Source organism: Oryx dammah, unplaced genomic scaffold, assembly GCF_014754425.2.
Source record: "Oryx dammah isolate SB20612 unplaced genomic scaffold, SCBI_Odam_1.1 HiC_scaffold_19, whole genome shotgun sequence".
Lineage (NCBI taxonomy): Eukaryota > Metazoa > Chordata > Mammalia > Artiodactyla > Bovidae > Oryx > Oryx dammah.
This window is the reverse complement of record NW_024070203.1, coordinates 14414567-14427863: the sequence shown is the minus strand read 5'-3', so window position 1 is coordinate 14427863 and position 13297 is coordinate 14414567. Positions and strand designations below refer to the sequence as shown.

Here is a 13297-nt window from a genome sequence, read left to right as displayed (position 1 = left end):
ACAGGGTCGCAGAGCCGGACACACCTGAATAACTGAGCAACATGAGGCTCAGGAAGACCAAGCTTAAGACCCTGCAGCCAGGGCTCACCAGGGTCTTCTCGCAGCAGGGACCTTTCCCAACTCTCATGGGTCCAGACCCTGAGGATCCCCTCTGGGCCCACAGGCCTCTGGGCAGGCGTAGTCCTGGCAGCAGACGCGTGCCTGGCACCCCCACCAGCCCCTCCCCCAGCGGGTCCCACACCTTGTCATCCACTCAGCATGAACGGCAGAGGCTCCGGTGTTCTGAGATGGTCAGCCCTACCCCTGGATTCCAGGGTTCCGCCACCCTGAGCAGCCTCCCTTTGCAGGCCCCCTCCAGCCAGCAGAGAAACAGCAGCACACACACGCCAGTAAGTTTCAATGTTTTATTAACAAAGTCTTAGAAAAAGCGTCTGTCTTCAGGTGAGGTGGCAGGGTGGACATAGCCTGGCCTGACATTCGAGGCTTGATCCACGGTGGGCGGGGACTTGACCACACCCCCCTGAGGACCTTGGGGCCTCCCCGTAGCCTGCGCCAGGAGAGCAGGTTATGGCTTATATGCAAAAATAAAATCTGGGGCAGGGGGCGGCGCTGGCATGACGCAGGACAGAGGGGCCGGCAGAATTTCCTGCGGGAGCTGGTCTCCTGAGTTTGGGAGCCCCCAACCAGGCCTGCTTGGGCTGCAGACACAGGTGGCCGGTCAGCACCAGGGTGTTGGTGGCTGGGGCAGTGGGGGTCTGGGCCAGGCCGCAGCAGGGCCTGGCAGGGAGCCTGAGTGAGCCCCAGGGGCAAAGGCTTCTGGGCCTCCTGGGGCTGGGCCTGGGGCCACCGGGCAGGGGCGGCCGTGGCGGAAGCTCTGGTGGCAGAGGATGGCCGCACAGCGGGCAGGGGCTCCAGGGTGGGAGCCACGCCAGGCCCGGGAGGGCGGCGGCCCTGGGGGCGGCGGGCAGTGGGCAGCCAGCGGGGCGGGCATAGCGGCAGGCCCTGGCCCTCGCGCTGGCCTCTCTTCACCACCAGCTCTCTGTTGGGCCCCCTCCTCTGGTTTTAGGCTTCTCCTCTCGTGCAGGCAGCTTGTAGGGGGAGAGGAGAAGGGACAGTGCCGGGCACAGCAGCAAAGGCTCCGCGGGAGCCTGGAGACCTGAAAGGAAGAAGACACAGGTGGTCAGGGACTCGGGGACCGCCAGGGCAGGGTGGGGTGGGGCAGGGCTGCCCTCTCAGAGAGCCAGCCCTTGGGGTCCTGGGAGGCTGTTTCTCAGCTGGCCCAGAGGACTGGGGGCCTGGGGCCAGGGGCTGGGGGGAGCTTGGGGGCCCCTGGTGAGGACAGCTGGGGGTGAGGTCCCCTGTGTACCTGTCATCACTCTCCTGGCTCCAGAGGCCGGCTGCTGCCTCAGCCGGGCTGGAGGACTCGGGCCCCAGGGGACCTGCCGCCTGCCATGGGTGAGTCATTGCACGGGGCTCTGTCCCTCCCCAGGCTGGCGTGAGTCACTGGTGCTGCGGGGAGAGAACACACGGGGCTCTGTGAGAGCTGGGTCAGCGACCTCCCCCAGCCCTGCCCCCAACTCCAGCCCCCTCCCTGACCCCTGGGGTCTCCCCTCCGCACCGGATTTATGGGGATGCCAGGGGCTCTGAGCCTCCGTGGGCTCGCCTGGAGTGGGGTGGGCTTTGCCCAGGGCCCTCCCAGCCCTATGGTGCCCCCTGGCGGTGGTGCCAAGGGGCAGGGGCTCACCTGAGGGGCCAGGAGGCACCGGGTCGCCAGGTCTGTTGCTGCCACTGCGGCGGCGGCGGCTGCTGCTGCTGCTGCTGCTGTGTCTTGAGCTTGGGCTCTCCTCCAGGGGGAGGGAGCCACACTGCCCAAGGCTGGCCAGCTGCCCCGGGAGGCAGCAGGGGTGCCAGCCACTCACGGCGACTGCCAGGAGAAGTAGCTTCCCTGAAGCCCAGGCTCCGGGGGCACTGGTGGCCCCTAAGCTTCTGCTCTGGGGTGTTCCTTGAGCTGGGTGCACACCGGCCCGTGCCATCTGGACACTGAGTTTCTGAGTGCCCAGAGGGCCCAGGCATTGAGCAGGATGAGGAAACTGTCATGGCCTAAGAGCATGGAGGGCGGGATTGCTGACTCAGGCCAGTCCACCACTGGGGAAGACAGACGCAGGGAGGGTGAAGGCTGGGTCTGCGAGGAAGGGGAGCCCCTTGGCTGTCTGGGGGACACTGCCCGCATCTGGGTCACCTGTGTCTGTTGGAGTCAGGCTAGGAGGCTGAGGTGAGTGTCCAGCTGCACGAGGAGACTAAGGGCTCCCCTGCAGGGGCGGGCCCACTCTAAAGTTTCAGTGGGCGAGGGCCACGGGCGGGCAGGCGGGGCCTGGCACCCTCTACTCGGGTTGAGTCCGGTCGCTGGCTACGGACTCGTTGGTGAGGGCAGGTGTGAGGGCCTCGGCCTCTTCCTCAGCAGGCGGGTGGGGGCCGGTGGGCTCGGCTGCCCGCTCCAGGCCGTCCTGCACCTCCATGCCCTTCTGGATGAGCTGCTCCAGGGTCTTGGGCAGCGGGGGCCTTAGGAAACGCTTGAGCTTGGGCTGCAGGGTGCCCACCACGTACTGGATGATCTCCTCCTCCTCGGCGTCCACATACAGCGTCTGGTACAGGTCCCGCTTGCGCCACAGAAACTGGTCCAGTGGCTCGCCCTGCTTCTGCGGCAGGTCCAGCTCCCGCTGGATGGCCTCCCGGGACAGCGTGCCCTCGCTGTACTGCAGGAACTCCTTCTTGAACTCCACCCAGTTCTTCACCGAGCCCTGCTTGAACTCCCACCATTTCTTGGCCGGCCCGTTCATGTGGTTCTGGATCTGAGACAGCCAGTACTCCTCGGAGCCGCCCACCTGGCGCAGGTAGTCCTCCAGGTGGCTGAGGAACTCCCGCGGGTCCTCAAAGACCTGCGTGTCCACCCCGGGGCTCAGCTGCCCGTCCTCTCCCGGCTCCCAGGGCGGGTACTGCTGGGCCTCCACTTCCTCCTGCCCGGGCAGCTGGCCAGTGGCCGGTGGGGGGGTGATGGCATAGGGACTGACAGTGTAGTCGTAGTTGTCCGCCTCCTGGCAGTAGCTCTCGGGACCCCCGACGCCCACGGAGACGGTGTGGCGTGCTGGGTCGCTGCCCACCGGGTACTTGCCACCCCCAGACTCCAGGCGGTCGGCCCACCTCTCCAGCCGGTAGAAGACCTCCCGCCACACGTGCATCTCCCGCTTGACCCAGCGCTCCAGGTTGGCGATGGTCTCCTGGCAGCGGCTCAGGCAGGCCTTGATGGACTTCTTCCAGCGCTGCGAGTCGCCGGTGGGCACGTACCCGTCCAGGTTGCTCTCCAGCTTGCCCACGGACCGGTGCAGCCCCTTCAGCTCCCGCTCCACCTGCTTGGACACTTCAGCGAGCAGGTGCCGGTGGGTCCTCCGCACGTGCTCCAGCATCTCCGCCCGGCACTTACCGATCTGCAAGATCACGTTGGGCTTGGCGGCCGGCCCGCCGCGGGGCCCGGGGTAGGCGTGGAGGCCGCCGGTCGTCCTGTGGTCCAACTCCATCGGCTCGCAGGTTGCGGCGGGGCTCGCTCGAATAGGCGGGAGAGGGAGGCTGCAAAGTCCTCTTGGGGACGGCGAGGGGCTACTGGGGGCTAGCTGCGCGGAGCTGCGAGGCGCGGCGGGCGGGTCCCGCGGGGGAGCGGCCGGTCCCGGTTGGTCGCGGCGGCGGCGGCGGTAGCGGGGACGGAGCAGGAGGACTCAGCGCCCGAGCTCTGCGCTGGGGCTCGGCCGCCGGCTCTTTATGCCGCCAGCGCGGCCCGTGGGCGGCCCCGTCGCCGAGCCTCGGCTCCGATTGGCCCGGGCGCAGGCTCCCCGCCCGCGCCCCCAGCTTGCCGACCCGCCTTCCCGCGCCCACGCGCGCTCCCGGCGGAGGGAGGACCCACCCCCTGCACACTCTGCGGCCGGGGGTGACTAATGCGCTCGCTCGCGCCGCCCCCTCCCCGACCCATTCAGCCCGCGGGGACCCAGGGATGGAGCTGGGCACGGACCGCGACGCCCCCTCAGTCAGCGAGAGGCAGGGAAGCCAGGTGAGCGCCCCGGGGGGCCCCCACCCGGAGGTAAGGAGGAAGCCCCTTTCCCGGGCCCCTCCTGGCTTGCTCCTCCTGTGACTGCCACCTCCTTCCTGCGGGGGGCTGGGGGATGGGGGGTGGGAGGGAGTGCTGGACGTTGTGCCCCTAGGCCACCGGTGCAGGCCTTGACCTTGCCCAGCCCAGGTCTGCAGAACGTTCAGCCACAGGTGAGACCTGGCCGCCACCGCGGCACTCGGACCCTCTTCCCTTGATCTGAAGACCTTGAGGCATGTTCTTGTGCACACACACACTCCCAGGTGTCAGGTGTGAGTCCCCGACGTGGCCTGATCCTTCTGTCCCTGCCCAGGAGCCTCTGAATCCAGGCCTGGGACTGGCCCTGCGCCCTGTGTGAGGGACATGCACCCAGGGCTTGGCTCCCCCAGCTCCCCTGGCCATGGACTGGGTGTGTGTGTGCCTGGCTGGCAGTAGCTGGACATGACCGCCTGTCACCCACTCCCAGGTCTTTGCTGAGGCCAGGACTTCTTCACTTGGTGCCTCCAGGGACACCTGGAGGCTGCTTTCAGAGGGCAGGAGGTGGGGGAGACAGAGGGGTCCTGCCTCCCACTGCAAGGTGTGGCCCCTGAACCCCCAGGGCACAACCAGAACTGTTCAGAAGCTCCAAGACTTCTAGGAGGATGGAGGTGGGGGTGGGGGGAGGGTGCTAGCAGCCTGATGTGGTTGGAGGCAGAGAAGCAAATCACCATATAAGGAACGGGGCTCCGGAAGCTGAGATTCCCTCCGGAGGGAGGTCCCTTCTGCCTCCCTGGCAACAGTGTGGGGAAGGGACGTCTCCCTGGATGCCCGTGACAGATGGCTGTGGTCCCAGGTCCTCTGCAGTTCTGCGGGCACAGGTGGCACACACTGCCCGCAGCCACGCGCCACTGCCTGTCCAGACGCCTTCCCTGCGGCCAGCGCCCTCACACACACACACTGCACACTCACCCCTCCCCCACATAGACACTCATACCTCCCACCTGCCCACCCGCCCCCCATCCAGTCATCCCTGTCCACACCTACCCCCTGATGCCAGGCCCACCCGCCCCCAGCGTCTTGCTCACACGCGCGAGGGCACACTGGCGCCCACGCTGCAATCCCTCCTCTAGGCCCCCCTGGAGCCCCCTGCTGTCCTGGGAGCACCCCTCAGAGCCAAGCTGCCACCTCCTTTCCCGCTCTAAGCTTTCACCCTTAGCCAGGAGGAATGTCTCCTTGGCAGAAACTCCCCCCGAATCGCACTCCTGGCATTTCTAATTAAAGGCAAGTGGGTGAGCAGAGAGGGAGCAGGGTGGGGAGTGGGCCAGCCACTGCCAGAACAGGAATCCCGGGGCGGGAGGCAGTAGGGTGTCTGTGTGTGTGAGCGGGGCTGGTCACTGCCGCCCGAGTGGGGCCATGAGCCTGCGACCACGTCTGGGGGCCCTGGTCAGGAGAGGCCTTCGGTGAGCCAGCCAGGCAGGGACTGCACGTGTGCACCTGTGTGCTCACGTGTGCGTGTGTGTGTGCACACCTGCGTGTGGCGGGGGTGCCAGAGCCAGCACCTGAGTGACCAGTAGGGGGTGGCTGGTCAGCTCTCAGTCTACAGAGGCCCTGTGGCCCCCGAGCCGTGGGATGGCTGGGGCAGGAGGCTGGAGGTGGACATCCCCTCTGTGGTAGGAGAGCAGGTCTCACAGCAGCCTGGCAGGTGTGCCGGCCTCGACCCTGGCCCTTGGTGGCCCCTCTGCCCGGCCTGCCGTGGGCGCGGGGGGGCACTGCACAGAGGCTGTGCTCATGAGGCCGCTGTGACAGGTGACAGGCCGCAGCCGCTGCTCCAGGAACACTTAATCGCTGCCCAATTATCGCCCCAGAAGCCCTCAGCACACCCCCGCGCTGCAGCCTCAGGCTCCATTCTCCCCGCCGCCTCCGGAGAGGAGGCCTGGCCAGCTCCGTGCCTGGGGGGGCTGCCCCCGCCTCCCTCATCTGCAGAGCTGAAGGCCTCCAGCCCCAGCCCACCCAGAGCAGGCCAGCTCAGGCTGAGGAGGGGCGGGTGCAGTGGGCATCGGGGATGCGCAAGGACGGAGTGGGGCCCAGCCCCCCCGCCCCCAGCTCTCAGAGCCCGGCTGGGCGGCTGCTCCTCAGGCCTGGCAGCTCCTGAGGCCTCGCCTGCTCCGGACGGAGGTGGGTGAGTGGGGGAGGCTGGGTCTGCCCAGCGCGAGGGTCCGGGCAGCCCCCATTCCAGCCCCTGCGGGTTCTAATACTCCCGCCCCCCAGGGCTCAGGGCTCCCAGCCCCGAGGGGCTGCTCTCCTGGTGCCGCGACCCTTGTTTCAGCCCCGGGTCTCCCCACCCTCTCCAGCCAGCCACTCCCCCTCCCCGCAGCACCTGCCTTTCCAGGGCTGCTCCATGATCAGGTTGACCAGGTTCTGTCCCCAGGGTGCACACCTACCTCTGCAGACCCCTCAGAGCCGGGCCCAGGCCCCACAGGCACGGGGGCACTCCTCGGCGGGGCAGGGTGGGTCAGGCTGTTGGGCCCAAGCCTCCCTCCTTGCCCCTCTTCCGGGGTCTGGGGTGCGTTCTGGGAGCCAGGCTTGGCCTGCCTCTCCAGCAGGGCCCCAGCCGCCGCCCTGCAGACTCGCAGCCTCTCATCAGCCTGCAGCGTGGGCACAAGCAGCTGCAGGCAGAGCTCCCGCTGTCATGGACCCCCGGACCCAGGTCACTGCCTCCTGCGGCGGGGTGGGGGGCTGTGGAGGGAAAGCCGCGGCGTCCTCCAGAGCAGCCATCAGCCACCCGCTCTCACCTGGCCCTTCCTGCCCGGCTTTGGCCTGGGGTCCGGGTGCCCGCCCTCCACATGTGCCCGCCGCCCGTCCTGTCAGCCGGTGGGGCTTCCTTCTGCCTCCTGCACCTGCCCGCCTGATCATTTGGCATTCCCAGCCTGGCTGTCCCAGTCCTGAGGATCCCTGGCCAGCGCTGCTGCCCGCCCCTCGCCCTGAACCAGGCCCGAACCCAGGTCTCCCGTGGTTGCTGCTTCCCTCTTGCTCAGCCAGGCACTTAGAGCCGAGAGCCGGGTGTGATGGTGGCCCCAGAATGGCGTCCGCACCCTCACAGCTGAGCCACGGAGCCCAAAGCTGGCCTGGCACAGAGCGTGTGCATACGATGAATCGTGGAGCGGGCGAGATAGTGGGCCCTTATCCCTCCCTTGCTGGTTGGGAGACAGTTGGCAGTTGCCCACGTGAACCTTGACTGTCTGTCTATAAAGTGGGCTGATGGTGCCAGGGCCTGGGGTCCAGCGAGGCCGAGTGCTCGTCCTCTTGCCTGACCTGGTCCCCGCCCAAGGACGCCCCCTTCGTCCTGCCGAGAGCCTCCCATCGGAGCGTCACTTCCGGGATCTGGGAAGTGGGAGGTGGTTGGAACCCCTCCCTGTGGCCCCTGGGGGGAGTGTCCATGCCCCCAAGGCAGTGGTGGGGCCAGAACATCTGCCGGGCTCCAGCAATGAGGCTGAGCAGAGGCCCTGGGGACAGCTGGCTGCACGGCCTGGGGCTCGAGCCCAGGCAGCCGGGAGGGCACCGCCAGTCCAGCCACGGTCCTGAGCCCAGCTGCAGGGGGCCGGGCCGCGGAGAGGCCAGGACGGCGGCGGAGGGGGGGGGCCGTGGACACTCGGGCAGAGCTGAGCCCTGGAAGAGCGCGTCCACTGGGAAACGGAGGCACACTGGAGGGCGAGCCGCTGGGGCTGGTGGTCTCCTGCCTGGGGAGACGATCTCCCTCATCTCACGGAGGCCCTGAGCCAGCAGGTGGCACGGCTGGGGTCCCTCCGCCCCGCGTGCCTGCGGGGCCTGCTGCACCAGGAGGCCAGGGCGGGAGCCCTGACCCGAGACAGGAGTGACCCTGAGCAGGGGGCCGGGCCCAGCCTGGGGGCCAGGGGAGGCAGCGGCTGGACTGTGTGGGGACGGGGGTAGGGGGCTGAGCTCCCGGGGCTGCGGGAGTGTTTTCTTTTCTGTCCCGCCCCTCCTCCAGGGCTTCCTCTCCTCTCCAGTTGGCAGGGTGTGTGCTGCGTCCTGTCCCCGGAACAGGCAGCCTCACACACCAAACCCTCCTCCCTCCGCACCAAGGAAAGTTCTGCATTTTCCTGATGATCCTGGCATGGCAGGGCCTCCCTGCATCCTCCAGGTCAGGGCCCGAGCAGGGGCCATGGGCAGGGCAGGGCGGGGTCCCTCCTCAAGGGACACTTTCCTTGCCACCCCCAGCCGTTGCGGAAGGGAAGGCAAAGCCCCCAGTGAGTGTCCAGGGCTGCTCCAGGCCCCTCCTCAGGGAAGCCAGAGCCGGGACAAGCTGGTGAGAGGATGTGGGGAAGGTCTGCTGGCTCCCCGAGGCTCCAGGAACACGGTGTGTGTCCTGAGTGACCAAGGGTGGGCCCCCTCAGCACCCCTCGGGCTCAGTTTCCTCACCTGCAGAGTGGGTCTAGCCATCACTGCCCTGCTTGGCTGTGAGGTGAGTCAGTCAATCAAGTAGCACTTCCAGAGTCTGGCTTGGCCGGCACCGAGCAAGATGGGGTGGTAGGGAGGTGCAGGTCACCCACGAAATAGGGCCACTGCCGTGACCCCTACACAGTCCCCGGAGGACGCCATGCTGGGTGTGGCCTGAGGCATGCTGCCCATGGGGCCACTGCCCTTGGCACTGGGCCACCAGCTGGCAGCACCTCTGCTCAGAGGGTCAGGCCCTTCAGGGAGCAGCCATGGTGTCCAGGGTGCCTGCTGGGGAGTCGGACAGGTGGGGCCAGGGAAGCGAGGCTGTGTGGCTTTGCTGGTGGGGGCTGGAGAAGGGGGCCAGGAGGCAGAGGTGTGAGGCAGAAACACTGGCCGGGCCGAGGACACCCCTGTGCCTGCCACTCGCTGGCCAACCACCCGCATGGCAGTTGGAGCCCCTTTCCGCACCCCACGCACACTTCTCCTCGAGGCATCTTGGGGTAGCGTCCTGAGGATCCCTTGGCTCCGCTGACCCCGCCGTCCTCAGCACCCTGAGGGGTGGACAGCCGTGGCAGGTGGGAAGGAGGAGGGCACTGGACCGCTGAGCGCACTGGTCCGCACGAGGCCCCGGCCAGCCTGCCACCTGCCACACCACCTTGCTTAGGTGACGGAGGTCTGCCCAGTGTCAGAAGCTAAGCACTAAAGCTCAGCCGGGCTCACGGGGCATCTACATCTGAGCCCAGAGTCACCACCTCCAGGAAGGCTCCCCAGGCTCCCGGTGTGTGAGCCTTGTCTGCCCCATGCCCCCCTTGGAGCCCCTGAGCACAGCATCCTCCCACCTGTGCAGTTTGTAGGTGTATGTGAGTGAGCGTTAGAGTGTGAGTGTGTCAGTGTGTCAGTGCGTGTGCTTCCTGATCTCTCTGGCCGAGGCGTGCTCCTGCTGGCCAACAGCCAGGCCCTGAGCTTGCTCTGGACACACAGAGTGGACAAAACGCCCTGGTTGCTGCCTGAAGAGACTCTGCCTGCTCAGAGGTGTGCCCACACCCCAAGCGTGCTGGGGCCAGCAGCCCAGCGGGGTCCTGCCAGGCAGCATCCGCCGGAGGGTTAGCAGGGCGACAGGGGTTGGGGGAAGGTGGGAGGGCCGCTCTGAGGGCTCATTTAGAGGGTCAGGATGAGAGCAGAGCCGGCTCCCAGGCGCGGGGTGGGGGCGTTGGAATCGGGCAGCTGCCCCCTCCTCTCTGCCCACTGCGGCTCAGCCGGGCTGCGCATGGCCCCCACCGCCTCCCTGGAACCCCAGGGGCTCAGCAGAAGCCCCAGAGGTGGCCGGGCCCTCAGCCAGCATGCGGGGTGCGCTGCCGACCAGCCCAGGGAGACGTCCTCAGAGCCGGGTGCTGCAGACGCCCGTGCCAGGGAGGGGGCGGTGGCCGCTGCTCTGCCTTGCTCTGCGTTCCCATTTACATCTCCGAGCCAGCGCAGTGCGCCAGCCTCCACCACTCACTTCCGGGGCCATAAAAGGAGCGGGGCTGAGAATAGCTCGCTGTGACGCGGGGAGCTTCCCCACGCAGGTGCAGGCGGCGGAAGGCCGGCTCTATCCCAGCTCCGCCCCCGTGCACGGAAACGGTGGCGGCCAGCCAGTAGCAGAGGTCCAGGGTCCCGCCTCCATTCTCCCTCTTGCCTCTCCTTCCCTGCCCCTGGGGCTGGGGCCTGAGCCCCCTGCCCTTGAAGCCACCCACTCCATGCGCACGTCTTGTCCACGCCCCCCGGTCTGGCCAAGGCCTCTCCTGGGCACACACTGATCCACAGCTGCACGCCTGGCACAGCTGCAGGCCCCTTGCCTGCCGAGGCTGGCATCCCCCCACTCCCCGCCCTGGGGTGTGGTGCCTCCCTGTCTGCTGCAGGCCTCTCAGATGCCAGGCACGGCCACAGTGACCTTTGGCCCCGATCTTCACCCAACCCATCCACGGGCAGCCGCTCAGCTGCGCCTCCCTGGGCTTCTGTCTCCAGGGCGCCGTCCGTGCCCTCTGGCCCTGTGCCTGGCCATCGCTGCCAGGCAGCTCTTACCAATTCTGAATAAAGGGTCTGTGCTGTTCTGCTGCGGACCCCACCCGCTGCACAGCTGTTCCACCTGCCAGGGACCCCGTCCTGGTTCGGGGGTCTCTCTGGAAAGAAGGTCGACATGGAAGGTGTGTGGGAGACAGGGCCTCAGCGCATGCCGAGCATCTCCCTGCACCTTGGAACACAGCTGGGAGGTCACTGTCACCCATTTTACAGACGGGGAGCTTGAGGTGCAGGGAGGGTAGGGGATGAGCTTGGGGAACCAGCTGGTGAGCAAATGACTGAGACTCCTGGCCCCAAGGCCGATCCCATCCTGCCATCCGCCACCACTGGCCAGATGCAGGGTCAGGCTACCCCGGACGCCCTCTGAGCCTCAGTTTCTCCCGCTGATGGGCAGGCGGCCCCTCGGAGGTTCAGCGTGAGGGGCTGATCGGCAGGATGTCCGACGCACAGCCCGTCTTCCGCGTCCTTGGTCCTGAGTTCTGTGTGCGGACCTGGAGGTGGTCCCCAGGGTGCAGGGGCCACGGCAGCGGGGGGCGGGGCGCCCAGAGGAGGGGCTGGTGACGTCCGCAACCTGCACACAGCACTGGCTGCCTCCTGGCCTGGGGACACCGGTCGGTCCGACCCCCACAGGCCAGAGTAGATCCCGGACCCCTTGGCTCCCCCCGCCGCCCTGGCACAGTGCCCCCTCCCCATTCCCTCCCTCCTTCTCCTGGCTGAGCTGCAGCGGGAGGGTCAGGAATAGCCCAACATGGTCAAGGGGTGTACAGCCCAGACCGTCACGGGCGCCCCCACCGTCCCCCCACTGCATGGATTCTCCTCAATACACTCTTGCCCCTCCCTGGCCACACAGCCTGGGGTCAGGGCCCCGCTGGGGTTGGGCAGCACGTCAGAGGACGGGCCCCTGAGAGAGGGGCTGGGCCCGGGGCCAGGGCCTTGAGGGCGCAGGCCAGGCTGGGCCAGTTGTCCGGGGCTGGGTGCTGCCCACTGGCTCTGGGAGCAAGCTTGTCCCCACCCACCCGAGTGCTGGCCCCGGCCCATGACCTCCTTGTGGCCAGAGTGCTCCCTGCAGGGAGGGAGCCCTAGGACCCCTCAGGTCTCGGGTGAAGGCTCTCCCTGCCCCACCGGGGCCGCCAGCACCTCCCGCCACCCCCACCTCTGTGCGGCGCCCACTGGCCCCAGCCCCTCAGTCCTCCTGCAGACAGTGGTCATTGTTCGAGCGTCCTCGTCCACCTCGAAAGAGGCCAGCCCTCCTGGGGACGCCTGGGCTGGGGCTGGGGACGAACCCTGGGGGAACTGGAGAGGAGGGGAGCAGGAGGGCCCAGGTATGACCTCTGGGGGCGGTGGTCCATCCCCCAACCCAAGGTGAGGATACGGTCCAGCGCTCTGGGTTATCTCCCACCCTCTCCAGCCTCAGTGCCCCATGTCTACAGACACAGCCCATCTGAGCTGAGAGGTGGGGCCTTTCCACAGACCCCGGGCCCCCGCAGCAGGCCCGAGGGCCACTCCTCTAAGGGCCCTGAACAGACCACCTCCTGGCGGGGGTCTGCACCAGCTCCCCACCCTCGGCCATGACAGTGCCGCCCACCCCAGAACCAGGCTGTCCTGGGGCCCCGTGTGCCCCCACAGGGGTGCCTCAGGGGCTTGGCTCCCTCAGGGTTGGGGCAGAGCCTGGGGATCTGGGAGCCAGATGGCAGCCCCACCCCTGCAGGGTCAGGACCCCCAAGTGTGGTGCTCCCTCCCAGGCCCTGCTCCCCACCCAGCTCAGCCTGGGACCCATCCGAGCCAGCCCATCACCAGAGCGGACTCATCCGCCCAGCAGCTTACCACCCACTGCCCGTGTCTACGGGCAGGAGCAGCATGAGGAGCCGTCCATCTCTTGCTGCCCCAGCCCCTGCCTGGGGGAGCTGGGTGGAAGTAGGCCCTCCATCTACCATCTAAGCAGAACCTGAGGAGCTGCACCCCCTGAACTGGGCAGGCACACTTTCCTAGATAAACATAAAATGCCATGTCAGGAGCCCGCAGGATCCCAGTGTCTCCCCTGGCAATATGAGAGGGAGCCTGGGGAGGCAGGAGGTGGCTTCCTGGAAGCCATCCCAGACAGGCCTGCGAGCTTACCCACCACATGTGGTCCCGGGTGCCACCCTCAGCAGGAGGCTTTCATTTAAGATCCATGGCCCAGGCTCTCTTTGCTTCTCACCCCTTGATGTTCCGGCCGCATGCCCCGCACCTCATCGCTATGCCTGGCAAAATTGAGGAAATCAAGGACTTCCTGTTCATGGCCTGGCGCAAGGACGCCAAGTCTGTCAAGATCAAGAAAAATAAGGATAATGTGAAGGTGAAATTTCCATGCAGCAGATACCTTTACACCTTGGTCATCACAAACAAAGAGAAGGCAGAGAAGCTGAAGCAGTCCCTGCTCCCAGGTTTGGCCATGAAGGAGCTGAAATGAACCACTTACACTGCTTTGAACTGTATTAAAATTTTTAAAATTCTCAAAAAAGGCCAACAGCCCACAGTCCAGGCTCTGAATTCCAAGTGTCCCTCTTATAAGTTGTGTAATCATTGTCACACCACTCTCTCCATGGCCAGCAACCACCATCACCATCATCACCACCATCACCATCATCACCAATCCCATCATCACCATCTCTACCACCACCACCATCACCACCA

The 13297-nt window shown here is 66.9% G+C and overlaps 2 protein-coding genes across 2 annotated transcripts; one reads left to right on the top strand and one right to left on the bottom strand.

Annotated features, from left to right (window-relative positions):
- Positions 1-390: 390 nt before the first annotated feature.
- Positions 391-3777, bottom strand: ARC (activity regulated cytoskeleton associated protein). The gene is made up of 3 exons (XM_040261666.1): positions 1745-3777; positions 1367-1509; positions 391-1156 (listed from the first exon to the last, which is right to left on the bottom strand). Exon 1 carries the CDS (start codon positions 3570-3572, stop codon positions 2382-2384), a length of 1191 nt encoding a protein of 396 aa, XP_040117600.1. The 5' UTR covers positions 3573-3777; the 3' UTR covers positions 391-1156; positions 1367-1509; positions 1745-2381.
- An 8781-nt stretch (positions 3778-12558) lies between these two features.
- Positions 12559-13124, top strand: LOC120878788 (60S ribosomal protein L38-like). Its single transcript, XM_040261665.1, has one exon. It carries the CDS (start codon positions 12747-12749, stop codon positions 13071-13073), a length of 327 nt encoding a protein of 108 aa, XP_040117599.1. The 5' UTR covers positions 12559-12746; the 3' UTR covers positions 13074-13124.
- The last annotated feature ends 173 nt before the right edge of the window (positions 13125-13297 follow it).